Source organism: Wasmannia auropunctata, unplaced genomic scaffold (assembly GCF_000956235.1).
Source record: "Wasmannia auropunctata unplaced genomic scaffold, wasmannia.A_1.0 LD335969.1, whole genome shotgun sequence".
Lineage (NCBI taxonomy): Eukaryota > Metazoa > Arthropoda > Insecta > Hymenoptera > Formicidae > Wasmannia > Wasmannia auropunctata.
In genome coordinates this window covers 152,879-170,788 of record NW_012026921.1, presented here as the reverse complement: position 1 = coordinate 170,788, position 17,910 = coordinate 152,879, and the positions used below count along the sequence as shown (strand labels likewise).

Below are 17,910 nucleotides of genomic sequence, written 5' to 3'. Positions count from 1 at the left end.
GCTGTTTATATTATATATATATATATATATATATATATATATATATATTTCTTCTTAAGTAAAATTGCCTATCCATTATCTATCAAGGGACAGCCTGAATCGCTCAGCTTGACTTTCCTAATCTAAATTGTTGTTACCGTGTCCTCAACGCAAGTATAATAAATGTCCCAGAATTTTCCACTTACCTACGCAAGGATTCACCCAGAGAAGCCGCTGCCAACCCATACAGCTGTACAGTTGGTTGATTTCGGTGCTTTTACAAGCGCAGTTAGTATGAAGTTCAGTGCCCAGGATGCCTAGCATCGCTTTTCTACACTCGGAAGTTGGTCCGGCGCATTTCTTCGTCACGCTGTCGACCGCGCAACTCTGTTCATAATACTCCAGCCTAAGTCTAGAAAGATAAAAACATCAAGATGTTAATTACATAGACGATCAATAAAATTTTGAGTGGCTTATATTGTGAGAGAATTAAATAAAATTCTTAAAATATTGAAGTTCACTTTGGAAGACAAATTATTATATATTATAAAGATGGTCTAATGCTTATAATTATTTCAAAACTGTCACAACATATAGTCGAATCTCAGAAAACACAAAGTTTAAAATCAACGCAAATGACGTCTTTTAGACATCTTTTAGATAGTTCTTACAAGTCTCTAAAAAGACATTTAAAAGACGTCTTATGCATCAATCTTAAACTTTGTTTCGTCTAATATGCTGCAATGATCAATTATTATCAGCGCAAAAAAGTTTAGTCATTGATACATATGTATAATTAAATACTTAGAAAATTATGTATGCACATACAATTGATACAATAATATATAACATACATATAATAATTTTTTAAATATAATTTTTATATTTTAATATAAATAGAATATATGTATATTAGAGTATTCAGTAATAATCAAATCACCTCTGTGAGCAGATAGAGTAGGTTGAGATATCTCTAAATAATCGTGTGACATTGTAAGCTGAACACAGGTCTGTTTTACCGATTATTTTTGGATCAGCTAATCTTTTTATTAATTTCATAGAATTAAAAATACTTTTTCAGAAAGTTAAAGTATTGACAATAACGGATCTGAATAGAATTCTATATGTAAAATATAATTAATATAATTATCATATAATTGCTACATAATATTTAAAATTGCAAATTTTTATGAAATATAAAAATAGTTCCTTTTCCGTATGAAAAAGAGCTCAGAACTTGGTGACATAAATAAAAATAAAATTTTTTGGAACTTATTAGGAATTTTCAGATCAAAAATGGGAGAGAAGAAGAATACATTTCATAATTCAGGGATTAAAAAAAATTATTTTTGAGGATATAAAAAAAATTATCTCCCGACACTCATGTTAAAATATGAGTTTTAATTCTATTAGAAGCATTAAATCACAATATATTTTTTTCAATATATAATTACAACAATTTGCATTTGATTTATAGTCGGAATGTGCACAGCAAATTTCTTTATTTATGTTTGAACATCGTAAGCTTTTTATTGTTTGACATTATGTATATTAATTTTTTTGAAATAAAGATGAAATATGTTACATAGAATAATTTTTAGTATTTTTTGAATCAATTACAGTATATTTTGAATAATAAATAAAAGTATCATTTATTTTAAGTTTTGAATTGATTTAATTTCTTATAATTAAATTTAGAAATGTTGAATTTCTATTTCAAGTTTTTTCAATTATACTTTTCAATAATATCATTACGTATAAAACATTTACCGTGTTAGAAATCAAATGTATTTTCATTTATATTTAATAAAGGTAACGATAGAATCATTAAATCAGAAATTAAATCAGAAACAAATGTCAAATTCGGAAAGCGCTGAAGTTCATTAGCGCAGTTTCTAACGAAGTTTACGTTGAATAAATAATAAACAAGTAAACATATATACACGATGGATATAGCGTAAAAACTGTCACAGCATATAAATATAACAAAATAATATTATTTTTGATACAGTTTTAAAAATATCGTTGAATTATATGATGTTATTGTTATATTTGTAAGTTAAAAATTAAAAATTTATATCAAATAAAAGTTATAAGTAAAAAATGAATCAATAAAATATATAATAATAATTAGCAACAATAATCAATTAATACGAAATAATAAACAATCAGAAAAAGATTATTAATATTTTAATCAATGATTAATTGACTATGATTTTTCCGAGCATTGCATTTATTCTGCTAATTGCGGGTTTTCACGATACGCTTACAAACAACTGTCACGATAAAAATGAATGGGCGTATTTCAAGCAATCATTACAGAAAGTAATTAAATAAATGCTATAGAGACACTTCGTAGCGCGGGAACGCGTCCCGACTCACAAAGCGTACATCTATGGCACACAGCAATTGCTCGTTTCCATGTCACCTATAGAGATACCTCTAAATGGCAAAATTAAAAATGGATTCGTTCGCCCTCGGCGATAAATCAATTAAAACGCTGAACCGAACCGTGCATACGTACGTGCGTGCATGCACGCATGTTCTAATTTAATCGATCAGCGGCGCGTGCACACGTTTCATCGCTCACGATTGCACCTCCTTTTCGATCATTTCAATCTCCCCGTTACCCGCACTATTTTTTTTAAACGTATTTATTTTTGCGAGTAGTGTATTTTACTATTTTACTATTTTATTACACAATATTTCGGTTTTGTTGCGTTTAAAGTTTTATCATTAAATAAGAGTTAATATAGGCAACTACATAATACCAATTTATGATGTATTCAATAATGTCTAAAAACCGTAAAAATATAGAATAAATTTAAAGTTTGTAAACAATTCCGATGATCGAAGTTGAAAATTGATTACAATTTTTTTGCGTTAAAATAAAAAATAAAATCTTATTACAATCCCTAATACTTTACACGAAATATAGTATTCTTTTATATAATTATATTTTAACATAATAATTATATAATTAATATACATATATAATTATATTTTAATATAATAATAATTATTTTTTAATATAATCTTTAATTATATAATTGTCGATACAATTTGATATTATGTAATACCTATACCGTAAAGGTTAAATATTATAACATGTATGTTAAAAACATTTGGTTGATAAATTTTTTAATTGATCTTTTTCTCTCTCTCTCTCTCTCTCTCTCTCTCTCTCTCTCTCTCTCTCTCTCTCTCTGTCTCTCAATTCACTCAATACTAAATGGTGTTTTTTTATATCATGTGTCAGTAATAGTAGATTAATCGATGCATCGATATGCTGTGACATTTAAAACGATACATTCAACAACTGTGAATTATCAGATTTCAATAAAAGAGATATATATGACAGACGAATCATTTAATACAATTTGTCTTAGCGTGTGAAGTATAATGTAATTAATTTATCAATATCAATACAATACATATTTCAAAATGATAAAAATAAGATAAAACCTGTAATTCAATAATATTCTTAAATTAAAGAAAAAATAAATAGTCATTTACGATTAATATAAAAATTTGTAAAGAGAAAGAAAGAAAGCTAAACAGAGAGAGAGAGAGAGAGAGAGAGAGAGAGTAAATACAATTAATTTATAATTAAAACTATTCAACATTTATACGATTCATTAAGATTTAAGACGTTATATGTATGTTTCATTATCTTATCAAATATATACTTAAATCCTTTATACATTATAAATCAATTATTAAAATAAACTATATATTATACAATCTTTAATCTTATTGTAGTTATTTTTTGACCTAATCTAAATGCTAACGTAATAATATTTTTTGTATAAGTGTTAATTATTTACAGGCGATTATATATAACTATATTTATATTCTTCGTTAATTAATATTTATACATCACTTTATATGTAAGATTTAACGAATAAAATTTTTCGTGTAATTTCGTTCATGATGTTCCTCAGTCCAGACGCTAAATCGCAATGTGTCTTCTGTGAGAAGTTACCATTCTAAAAAAATAAAGCGCTTTGCTTGAAGCCTCTTTATCTTTGTCCCAGCAATTCTTTGCGTGATTCTTCGCGGCGAGCGTAGACCGCCGTGCGATGGGAATGGGAACAAAATTGACACGTAAATAATAATGTCCAATTAGAACGACGCAATCTTATCTCGCTGAGTAAACCAGAGAAGCACCCGATTAAACACCGCAAACACGTCGTCCCTTATTTTTTCTCGCAGTTTCGCCGGAACTTTTTCAATTTTAAAGTTAAATCGCGATTCAACAAGATTTATACGCGCGCTAATGCAATATTTCCTTAGTCAAGAGGATGTCCATCCAGCGAGTGCAGGACCGGTGCGACCATGAGGGATAAAACGATATGTTCTTCACCTTTCGGATTTCGTGGCAATGCACATGAGTGTCGCTTTAAATGAATCTGCTTAGCGCCGAGGAAACTATTTTATCACACGAACGCCTTTGTAACGCTTTATATTCAATAGATTCTTTATTGAAACAAAATTGGAAGTTATATGTATGTTAAAGGAGAGTGTAAAACGTATAAAAATATATCGTCAATTTTTGCCCTCAGCCAACAAGTGAAATTTGTCTTTTTATAATTTTCAGGCTGCAAAATCACGTGGTGCAATTAGTTTTCCATAAATATGAACATATATAAAAATGTGAAAGAAGTGAAAATATAAAATGTGAATATAAGTACAGTTGCCATAAAAAAAAGATACATAATGATCTTTTTTACGCAATATTCTAACTCTCGACAATCATCAAATATATGACATTTTATTGTGATAAAGTTCGAATATAAGAGCAAATAAATCTACAAAAACTTAAAGAATATAAGACGAGAGTGAGATACACGCATTTCGCACATCATCTTCTCCGTTCTCTTAAACTCAAGATTCTTAAACTCTAGACTCTGAAACCCTGAGACAGTTAATCCCCAGACTTTTAAGCCCCGTATTCTTAAACTCCAGAGCTAAACCGTGGACTTCTAAACTTTCAAGTTTCAGGCCCTTGAAATTTACAATTAGTCTAGAATCCCAGACACTTCAATTCCACACGAGGGATTGAACCTGGACTCATAAGCCTTGGACTCTTAATGACAATTTTATGTCAATTTAATGACATTATAATTGACCCTTGATGTCACTGTCACTCATATCGTTGCCAAGCATTACCCAATGTGCACCACAGAGAGATTGTGCGGACGAATTTTGCACATCATTTGGCCCTGAAAAGGACCGATTCTAATTCATAATTCGGGAGTCGCGATTATGTATCCGCGATTGTGTATATCCACTGGTTTGGGCGCGCGCGCGCGTGTGTGCGTGTGTATGTGTGTTGGTGGAACCGATTGTATACACTCGCTTACATAGTACTGAACGCAAATGAGTGAAATTGGCATCAAGGATCAATTATAATGTGATTAAATGGATAATTAAATTGTTATTAAGCAATTTATGAGTCTAGAGTTTATGTGAGATCGAAATGTTTGGGTTTTCAAGCTAATTGTAAGATTTAAGGGTCTGAAGAGCTTAAGAGTCTACGGGTTAAAAGTCCACGGTTTAATTCTGGAGTTTGAGAGTCTAGATTTTAAGAGTCTGGGATTTAAGAGGTTTAAGGATATGGGACTAAAAGTCTGGGGATTAACTGACTCGAGAATTCAGGGTCTGGAATTTAAAAGGACGGGAAAATGACATGCGAACTGTGTATATCTAATTCTCGTTTTACATTCTTCGAGTTTTCGCAGATTTAATTCCTCTTATATTCGACCTCTACCACAACAAAATGTTATGTAATACATTTGATGGTTTTCGAGGGTTAAAACATTCCCCTAAGAAAGATCAATACGCGTATCTTATTTTTATAGACATCCATGCTTATTTACTGATTCTAATTAATAATTTTGAAGTTGCGATCATGTATCTGTGACTATGTATATGTGCCTCTGATTTTTGGGCGTGCGCGCGTATGTGTGTGTTGGTGGAACCGATTGTATACACTCGCTTATAGTAATGAACGCAAATGAGTGAAATTGGCATCAACGATCAATTATAATGCGATTAAATGGACAATTAAATTGTTATTAAGCAGTTTATGAGTCTAGAATTTAAGCGTGTGAGATCAAAATGTTTGGATTTTCAGGCTAATTGTAAGATTTAAGGGTTTGAAGTTTAAGAGTCTATGAGGTAAAAGTCTACGATTTAGTTCTGGAGAGTCTATAGAGTTTAAAAATCTGGGGTTTAAGAGATTTAAGGATATGTAGAACACTAAAAGTCTGAGGATTAACTGTCTCGAGAATTCAGAATCTGGAGTTTAAAGGAAGATGACATGCGAACTGTGTATATCTAATTCTCGTCTTACATTTTTCGAGTTTTCGCAGATTTATTTCCTCTTATATTCAACCTCTACCACAACAAAATGTCATGTAATACATTTGATGGTTTTCGAGGGTTAAAATATTCTCCTAAGAAAGATCATTACGTATCTTATTTTTATGGACATCCATGCTTATTTACTCACTTATTCTGTACATATTTTTACATATGTTCCGTTCATGTTTATGAAAAACTAGTTACATGACATTTCTGCAGCCTAAAGGTATAGAAAACATAAAAATTTTACTTTTCTGCACAAAAATCGATGACTTTTACACACCCTCCTTTGAAAACCTTTCATTTATAATCGCTATTACAATTACGGTAAAATAATCACATTGAAATAATCTCTCGTTGTTGCTAATTAATCTATTAGCTGTCAATATTAGAAATGTTTGTTTTTAGAACACGTGTATCTATTTCGGCCAAATCTGCTATTCGTTTCCCAGAGATTTTCTTTTTCACGCGCTTCGTTCCACATTTCTACATTTGCCCGCGATCCGTTGTGTACGGACAGTTCATGGAGAAACATGCAAATTTTCAAAAAAAAAAAAGAAAAAAAAAGAAAAATGTGAATATGACGCACTGCCTCACCTGCAGCTCCTGTTCTCTTTGCAAGTCTCAGCCAGACTGTGACACGTTGGCATTTCGGCGCCGTCTATGCGCTGCGCGCAAGTTGGATGCATTTTCTCTTGTGCCACTATGCATTCGTCCTTTTTGTTGTCCGTTTTTCTGCACAACGCAAAACATAGACTGGTATAATAAGATTCAAGCAATTACTATTAAAGAATTCTTTAAAGCGCTGTTCATATAGAAGAAAGCCCTGATAAAGCTGCGACTTTATAATAATAACCAAAATAAGTAACAATTAGTGTGTTAAAAGAAAAATATTTTAACACAAAGTTTGCACTATATAAATAATGTAAAAACTGGTTTATTTATCGAATCAGATGAGCAGCATAATAAAACAAATATTTAAATTGTCTTCATAAAAATATAAATGTATATTTCATATTAAAAAATATAAATATTTACTTTATATTAATTATTATTATTAATAATTAAAATTAAACAGCAATAATTTTAACAACTTTTAGCATCAGCTAATCAATTTTTTTACATTGCATTGAAATGTGATGCACGAATGACAAGAGTAAAATAAATAATCTAGCATAAGTAGTACTTAAATACTTAGTTATGTTAGTGAAATGGGAGAAATCGCCGCGTTTATTATAGTATAATTGGCAAAAAGTGAGGTTTGCGTGGCGTGTATTATTCGCTTGAGCATTAATCAGACGCATATTTTATTTAGCCGTGTTTTCCTATTCGGTCGTTCGGTTCTTATTTCGAGATGGATAAAAGGAGGATTCTATGAAAAAGACTGCCACGAGGATTCGTGGGATAAAAATAAGACGCGAGGCGACAGCGGAAAGTTTGTGCATTGTTTCGCGACCAAAAGCCACTTAAAAGTTAAAGGAGTCTCGTTAAAAAATACGAGCTTTTTGCGCGAAAGGAGGAACATTAGGGTTGCTTCGAGGATTTCGTCCAAGTTGTCATTGCGAGATCTCAACCCGCTTCTATACTCGCTTGTCCGAATCCGAAAAAATTTGCGCGTGTAATTTCTGCGAATTAATCTACTCGTAATTGTCTCGAAAATTTAAGATATTTTTACGAAAGGGCGCAATTATCATTAGATCAACGAATACTTTGCGCTGTAACGAATAAGGATCGTAGCATTGTTTAATATTTTAAAGGATAATTTAGTAATCATGAGAGTTCTAGTCAACTCTCTCACATCCTCGAGATTACACTGAAGTCTTTGATTACTTTTATGCAAAGTTGTACATGCTAATGTAAATTAATTCTGTCTTGCCGCGTGTTTCTCATCCAGCTATAATTTCATCGTATTAACTATATTCTAAAAACAGTTTCTCAATTTTATTTTTTATTGCAGTCACGTTAATAATTTATTAGCATAATGACAGCTTAATTCTCGATGTTTATTTAAAATTTGAAAAATATGATAAAGATTACATTTAATTTGCTAACATTTTCATCTTTTAATCATAACGACAAACATACATCACGAAAAGTTTCTTTTCTATAAAGAACATCGAACATATCTGCAGTAGATAGGTACATGATACTGTTGCGCAAAAGAAATTGCGACTTATCGTTACATCAACTTAGTTTCAAATTTTCATAATGCGCCGAGAACAATCGGTCGCAATCATGCGTTCCCTCCATTCTTTATTCATCCGCGCAATTCTAGGCATTGTGCCTATTATTACCTGCATCCGAGTTCAGCTGAATGCATGAACGCGGGGATGCATCGGGAACATGATCCGGCATTTCTGTCAGTTAAACGCGTTCGCGTTTTCTCTTTTTTTTTTTTGGCATATCGGCATATCGGTTCGGCTGCGCGTAACGCGCCGGATACGATGTAATGCGCGCTACTCGGCATACGTATGTATGCCATGTATGTGTGTATCGTGCGGCAGGCCGCGCATTGTTTCGCATAGCGCGATTCGAAGCTCCGGCTCTCAATTGCCCGATTTCGTCGGATTTCGAAAAATTTTTACGCCGGCGCGAACGTGCGCGCGACCGTATAATTAGAATGCGCGAGTTTAACAACGCGCGTCCTTCGATTAATTCCAAATTAATTTACGACGGCGCGCGGCGCCGACAGAGTTGATTCGTCATTTCGCGCTGGCCACAGCTGCGCGCCGCGCCGCGCCGGTCCCGGTTACAATAATCCGTTATTAATTCACGTTACGTCGCGCATTGTGCCGCGACACAGTCGGCCCCCGCGTAGCGCGCCTATACGTTAATATTTTAACGCGGACTTTCTCGCGACAATGGACAGCCAATTAAACATTCAGCGTCGACGGAACGTGTAACCGAAAAGGGCAATAGCTCCGGCATATAGTTGTGCTGATAGAAAATCTTTCCGCTGGAAAGAATGCCGTTAGCAGAGAAATATGAAACATGCGGTAAATTTTTCGAACGATAACATATACACTTTGCGGCGATGTGTGGCAGCCATGAGAAAGAAAAGGAAACGTGAAAAGCTTAAATACTTCTATTGAATGAAAAAAAAAAAATATATATATATATAAAGGAAGAGAAATTGAGGCTGAACAAACAATACAATAGACCCAAATATAGTAATAATAGAGTTAATCCTTTGGCTACTACGTATACTATTATAGTGGCTTCTCTCTAACTCGCATTCTTTGAAATGAAACAAAACGCGATTATAATAACTTGCCACCTAAACGATCTTTTGGAGCAAAACGCCACTGCAGTGACTCTTTTCTATGCCTCAATATCTTGCCGCTATCAAGCAGAAATGTTCTCAATTGTTTTGATCTGCATTTGTTTCATCAAAAGAACGTTCTCGCATTTTAATCGATTTCCGCGGCCGAGCTGTGCGTACAACGATACGTCTCTCCGCGCTCAACTCAGCCATGGCCAAAGAGTTAAAAAAAAAACAGCTGCTCGATTAACCTGCACAGGCAGAAGGCAATTTCCACGGAATGCTTGTGATTGGCGGTCTTATAGAAGAGCTGCAGCGCTTCCATGCACTCGTTCCTCGCACACGTCGTCGAGTCGCAGTGGTTTAGAACGGGTTCCAGCAGATTCTTGCATTCCGGATCATTTCTGAATAAAGAAAAACGTTCCCACGTGCAGTTCATCTCGTCTACAACGATTGGTCTCGATTACTGCAACTTGCGAACGAAAACTCACTTGCAGGACGTGTAAGCGTGATGGCACGTGCTGGACAGGATCAGTTTCACCGGCTGTTGAAGCTTGTCGATGTCTGACGTGGAGGACGGTGGTTCCACGCCCGAATCTGCGAAACAAGCAACGTGTCAGTGGACAAAAAGTGCTGATCCAATCGTTTAGAATTAAGGACTGGCCGCGACTTAACTCTTCGTTTGAAGGCTCGCAAAGACGTTAAAACGTTTTGACAATAAAAAGGAAGTATTCTTTTAATTAACAAAAATTCAGTGTTTAAAAATTTTTCAGATTGTTAATTACGAATCGGAGAGACCAAAATCACAAACTTAAAAAGTATAGCAGATTGAATATGATCTCGATTGAATATGCACCAATTTTAGATAACTTATCTACCACGTGGGTCTCCGATAACAGTATTTTTGTTTACATTTATTATATTTGTTAAGTAACATATATTTCTCATAATGATTGAAAATTATAAAAATTATTATATAAAAAAGAAGGCCCAATGTTGCACTGTATATCATTATTAAATATACATATGTCTACGCATATTAGAAACTTCAGAAATATTAGAAATTATTTTATATTACGTTTCTGTTTATAAACAAACTATTAAACGACCTGAACGGAAAGTTCAGCATCGGTCATTTCGCACAGAATGTTATAGTAGATTATTTTTCTAAAATACACATTGTTCTAAAATTTTGATATTTGTGAACTTTTAAAATTGATGAAATTTATAAACTTTTCAAATTACAAATACTTAATTACAAATCTAAAATCAACGTTATAATATTATCTTAAAACAGTAAATTCACAATATCGATAACCAAAATATTGTAAAATTAAAAATTATTTCCATTTAAAATTTATAAATATTTATCTATTTCTAAATTTTTTCATATTTAAATTTGTCATATTATGAAATTTATAATTTAATGATTGTAAATTTATAATCATTTGGAATAGATACAAATAAGTAGGATCATAATGCCTATATATGCAAAAATTATTTATTTGATGGCCACCAAATTGAATCCGCTATTATAAACTTTGTGATTTCGATTTCAGATTCATAATCAATGATCACAAAATCTATAAATATACGTAACTGTTTATACATAATTTAATAAAATTAAAACAAATTCTATCCGTATTATACAAGGCCACAAGATATTATAAGTTTCAAAATTAGTGTTATAATAAATATAACATTTTGTTAAATTCTTTAAAAGTTAGCTAATTACATATACACATATATTTTTTCCTAAAGCAAAATTTTTATGATTAAAAAGATCCCGCTTTCTAATGATTAACTGCAATATTTCTGCATATAAAAGTTTTATATTATCACTATATATTTTACTCGTTGAATGAAAAACAATGGGATAAATCATATTGTCTTATTTTTAAGAAGAAAGATGTTTGTGAAAATAACTAACATAAAACCTAGCTATATTATACTTTTTTTAAATGTTTCTCCATTATGGTAAATTGAAAAAAGGAGGGTCCGAGTTACAATTAAGCTCGACATACAAAAGAATAGTAGAAGATATGATCGCAGGATCTAATTTATCTCGACTCACGATGACGAATGTGGTTTAATGTCTTACTTTAAATTTATATTGATCAAATATGCGTATAAAAATAACAAGATAAAACGTTCATTATTACCGGTGAAACTTTTCCAATTAGCGCCATGTAATGCAATTGTATATCAGACGCGCCCGCATTTGATAAATTGTGAAAAGCATCATTTATCATGGATATATCTACTATTTTACGCGCGACGTTGAAGGTTCTTCCAGCACAAATTGAAACACGAGCTTCCGACCATCGATCGGTGGCATCGAGCGACGTGTGCGGCGCTCTCTTCCTCGAAAGAGATCGACATCGGCACAGTTAAACACGGCAGCTTGAGTTCCTATCCGTAATGCACTGTTTACACAGTCACTATAGGGAGAGAGAAAGAGAGAGAGTCCTACTTTTCTTGCCAGTGGACACAAATAAATGATAAATCATCAACGTCGCACACCGAGGGCGTTGATGCGCTGTAAAGGAGAGCGATGCATATCGTTCCTTTATTTCCAGCTCCGTAAAAATTATGAACCGAAATCAGGACAGGTAATTTCTTTTCATCACGCATTTAAATGCAATGTTATTAAACTTTAGATTAACTTGTTTAAGTCCACAGAGATATACATACATTATTACGTCTTATTACATATTTATATCGATTCTAAATATAGACATATATTTCTTGTGAATTTAAAAAAATATATATTTAACATGTATTTAAAAAAAAAGTAGATCACAATGTGCGAGATATTCTCGCGAAGGGAACAATGAATTAAATGAATAAGCCGTCGGAAATCTTTGTTGGAAATTTCTAGCCTCGTAATAGACTCGAATTCGACAAGCGACCGTGCGAGGGATGGTCTATCTACCCGATGACGAATGATCGCCATCATTAACCAACATCCTCTCTTCGATTGATGGACTCCGGCGACGGGGTTAACGATCGCGGGGAGGGGGGATCCTGTGAATATCGGGAAGGGAGAACGAGACTACCTTTTCGGCACGAAGGAGGGAAAAAAGGGTCTGGGGATTCCCCATGAGAAGAGCCGCCCCGCCAGATGACTGGCCATAAGTCAACCACCATGAAGAGCGTGGCTTCGACGCACTTTATTAAGACAAACGAGCAGCCGTCTCCTCTCCGCATCCTTTTGGAGGCCTTAATCGCACCCCTGAATCGTTCGTGTGTTTGCTTTGATGTGAAAAAAATGGTGCCAATGGCTTTAAAGTTTTAATATGTAGAAGCATGACAAAAGGAGACTAAATAAATAAACTAATATATATAGCCAAGGCAGATTTTTATGTAATTCTAGTAGAGATGCAACAAAAACATTTATTAAATGTTTATATTATCTGAATAATTTTTAGAGAAGTTATTATCTGATCTGTACTCTTCTCAAATTGAAAATTGTGATACGAAACGTATTAGTTTTATAATAAACATTATTATTTCATTAATTTTTTTGAAATATATGTCTAGTATATTAAATTATTGATAAGAAATTTAAATAAAAATTAAAAATCTCTTTTCTCTGTTTTTCAATATTAAACCTTCATGGTCACACTTAGTCAAAATGACTCGAACATAATTTTTTTTTATGTTAGATTTCAGAACCTTCTTGGCTTAGCAAGCGCACCCGCCAAAATCATACTACTTTTTTCTTAAGCATCTCAAGAATATTAGGCTAAAATTTTATTTTAAAATATTAAAAATTAAAAAAGTTATGATTTCTTAAGTAAAAAAAACTCATTTTTCGAAGTTAACACGTTTACGATTTTTTTTTTAATGTTAAGATTAAATTTTTCACTAAAACGCTATTGTTCTATTTTCTTAAAGATTGAAATGATATACTGTAATGTTTTAAAGTTAATGGAACTAATATTGATTTGATAACACTTTAAAAACGGGGCGACTCGGGTCATTTTGTCCCAGTATGACCATCGTGTAACTATTATGAAGTGTGTATCATGAAGGATTAAATTAATAAAATCAAAGAAAGAAGGAAAGAGAGAGAGAGAGAGAGAGAGAGAGAGATGTTAAACTATATAGAAACCGAACAGTTGGAACAATTCTAAAGATTATCGTAAATCGAAACACACTTTAAGCATTTCCAATAGAATATCGATATCGCAAATTTCGAATCCGATCGGCGTGTAGCACATTGAAGAACAAGGACAATTTCGAGAGGCAGTAATTGGAACTCATGTCGCACCGGCTTTTCAAGATCGATGTCGAAACTCGCCTTCGCGTTCGTGAGATATATCGCGGCTCCTCGGTCAGGTGAGGACCTTTTCGGTGACACAGGTGCGCGAATGCAGAAACTCGCTTGGCGAGTCGTTAGACTCTCGTACCAACGAGATCATTTGCTCATGGAAAATGGAAAACAGCTAAAACGTCAGTGAAACACATACTTGTTCTATGCACAGCACTTAGGCTAACGATCATGGGCGTTTGCAGGCGGAAGAGGGAGTAAGAAGAGGCATTTGCCTCTCCCCTCCTGAAATCAAACGAGTATAAAAAAATTCAGAATTTGCTCTCTTATTTTTACAAATAATAAATATGTTGCCAAATGTGAGAAAGCTAAAATATAACACAAGATACACAACGTTTGGACATTTGATCCTCGTGGTAGTTCGTATTAAAAATTTGGATCATGCCCCTCTCTAGAACAAATCCTGCGGACGCCTTTGCTAACAATGATGAGTACTGAGCTCTTTTTTTTTTATCTCTCTTCAAGTGAGAAAAATCTTATTAAACGTAAACCATTCGCTCGAACCGAAGTGTCTGTGACGTATACAAATATAATATGAAACAAGACGTCAATATTTTATGAGTCAATTTTTAGTACTTTTTGATACTCAATAATTTGCAAGTGATACTTTCGCGCGTTAGGATGATCTATAATAAGCTTTAATTAATATTATATGATTTGTTAATTGTATAATTAATGATAGAAAATTTAATTTATATATGATTGAAATTAATCGTGAAATTATATATGAAAGAAAATTTAATAAAAAGAAAGATAGTTAAGTAATATAATTGACACGGTTGATACCAAAAATATAAAACAATCCGATTAATCAATATTGATTTGATTAATGTGTCTGCGTGTCAATCATCTTGAAGCGAAGAAATTTATGCAAAAAATTCTTACGGTATCAACAGATATGCGTTTTACTCTCGTAAAGGTTCATAAAATGAGTCGCAAACTCCGCCATCAGTCAGACACGTCACGTAGAAACGTAGGACGATGAAATGTGACAGGAGCTGTCAGGACGCCCCTCCCCCCCCAAACTCGGTAAAACCCAGGTTGCGGTTTATATCCGGCTCCATGTTTCTGTGTGTGACTTCCATTAAATTTCATCTATTACTGTAACCCAGAAATAACCGGAGTCGTGAATGTGTCTCGCGGGTCCGCGGTCGTGATTTTTTTGTCGCCGGCGCGTCGCAAAGTTGACGGGAATGCAAATCGTCGCGTTAACGAAATTGCAAGTTCAACGTCGACGCTCGTGACTTGTCTGCCCGCGTTGCATATTCAGCGCGACAGACAAGTTGAACTGGCGAAATATATATATATATATATATACCGACCTTACGCGCGACACTAACGATTGAATGCGGTTCTTAAAAGGGATCAAGATTCACGAGATAAATTCACTTCCTCCGCGCGCTCGTTGCGGAGATTCATTCGCGGAGAATCCAAAAACGCTAATTCCTATATTCGCAGCGGCTAATTCATTCGCGAGTTTTCGATGCTGAACCGGACAGAATCGGCTGAAAATTATAACACTATAACAAACTCTCACGAGAGTGAATTCACCGAGCACGAAATTTGCCTCGTGGCCCTATTCTTTGCGTTTTAACGAGTGATTCAACCATGTCGGTTGGTACCGAAAAGCTCTCTCATCACACACGCCCGCTTCCGGGTTAAATATTAAATGTACGATGTGAAAAATTAAATAAGATAAGTTACCGTTGAGATAGGTCACCTGTGAATGTAATTTTAACGGACGATGTGACGAGTAGGGTATCTCAATAAAACTACGGTTATTCTCTCAACGATTTTTCGCGCGAGTAATTTCTATACCTGTCATTAGATATTTCACCTCGACAATGCTACCTATATCTTATTACAGAAGTTACATTATGGTTGAAAATTTTATTACATTAAAAAATTATTAGGGTAGGCAATTAGAGTCATTAACGCAGTACTTGGTGCGTGGATAATTTAATCTTCTCGTAAACTAATCCTCAATACATTCTTCAAAATCAAACGTTTCTGCCTCATTCAGGCTTTCATCAGTGATAATTACAAAAAAAACCCTTGCGTTGCAAATGTTATTCCGCTATTCAACATCGATCGTTCCGCACGTAAATCCGACGCAATGACAAATAAATGTTCCGTATTATTTTTTTGTAATTATCGCTAATGAAGGCCTGAATGAGGCAGAAACATTCATTTCTGAGTTCGATACTGAGGATGAATTTATGAGTAGATTGATTGAATTATCCACTAAAGTACTGCGTTAATGGCTCAAATTGCCTACCCAAATTGCTAATCGTTTTTTAAAAACTAAGAGCCTTATACGTCAAATATTTTATTACATTATTATAATATATACAATTTTATTTCTAAATTTGTATTAATTTAATTAACGTGAAGGGAAGAGTCATGTACTACCGATCATTTTACATTTTTTAGTGCAACTTGAGCTTGGTGAAAATTAAATTTGAAAGATGTGATTTGTAGTATAGACAAAACTTGATGAAAGGAGAAAAACTTTACCTAAAATAAATTATAAGAATTAATAATTGATAATAATAGAAAATTATAATTTGTAATTAATGTAAAATTGTCGTTCAGCACTGAGTCAGCTATTTGTTTAGATTTTTAGGTAAATAATTAGAAACTGTTAATATTTAATAATATTAGAAAAAGATATTTAAATATTATAGAAGGTTTATATTCAAAATTTACGTTTACAAATATCACAAATAAAATACATAGTTAATATTTTCTTGGTCTATGCATTTGACATGTGCTCAACCTTTACATTTGATGCGCTGCATCCAATCTTCGTCACACAATTGACTTTTTGCAAATAAACGCACTCAGTGACTTTTTCATCAAAGTCTCCTCTTTGTTGAATGTGACAGCATTTACTTGATATAAAAGCTTTGCAATATCTATACGTACAAAATTCAAGTTGCCTTCAGACTGTAATAGATTACAAGAAGAAATAACGTTGAATTCGCAGAATTATATTTCGACACCTATTCAATCAGCGAATAGTCATTACAATAGAACATTTGTGCATATGTGTGTGTATGCGTGTGTGTGCGATATTGATGCGGTAAACATCAATACATCACTCTACACACTACATCACTTATACTACATCAATATTGCACGCATACAAATGCACGAATACAATTCATCAATAAAACAGTGGTACTGCACGACAGGCACGTGAACATATTTTGCGTTGCAGTGCATAATGTACAAAGAAAATAGTAAAATTAGTACTATTTGTTTACACCTAATAAATATAGTGTACAACGTAATCATTTAATTACCTGAGATTATACAAGATCATCAGCTCTGGAAAATAATTTTTTACGCATTCAAGATAAACGAAAAAGATCTCTGAACATCTTGGTCAAAGTAAAAAGTATGGCCATGATATATGTTAAATTATATAGAACTATAGTATTCATCGCTTGTGTACATAAAACGTTGTATTTTTACAAAAATTTTGGTTCAAAAAAATTTTTTGGCAATAGTTTTGATCGGTACTGCATGACTCTCCCTTAATCATTTGTTTCAGTGTACACAGTTAATTGAAAAAAAAATATTTTGCACACAAAAAAGATCAGATAAAAAATTTTTTTATTGTTAATAGCATAATATAATATTTAGCCATTTTTAATGAAACGGCCAACTAAGCTATTCTGATAAATGAAATAAAAAAAAATCGGATAATACACAATCCATCAAACGTGACAATTGATGAGCGAGCGAACGTGCTAATTAATCATTAGCCCGGTACCGTAGAGCGGTCTCCCGATTTTATCCGCTATTTATATATATTTCAAACCGCAATGAATATCCGTAATTGATCGGCCAACCGAGTAATTAGCGCAGCTGTAATTGAGAGAAAATCGCGTTAAAGAAGCGCGCAAAGCGCTGAGCGGGCGGCGTTTCCCGATCGCAATTGCATTTCCCATATTTG

General features: G+C 33.2%; 1 protein-coding gene across 1 annotated transcript in view; it reads right to left on the bottom strand.

Moving 5' to 3' along the window:
• The window catches only part of LOC105454946, a 44,462-nt gene that overhangs the window by 8,117 nt on the left and 18,435 nt on the right, over nt 1-17,910 (bottom strand). Inside the window, exons 6-9 of the mRNA XM_011697931.1 lie at nt 10,102-10,207; nt 9,862-10,014; nt 6,946-7,083; nt 186-391 (exon numbers count right to left, since the gene is read on the bottom strand). Coding sequence (XP_011696233.1) covers nt 186-391; nt 6,946-7,083; nt 9,862-10,014; nt 10,102-10,207 — 603 coding nt within the window. The remainder of the gene's footprint in view (nt 1-185; nt 392-6,945; nt 7,084-9,861; nt 10,015-10,101; nt 10,208-17,910) is intronic.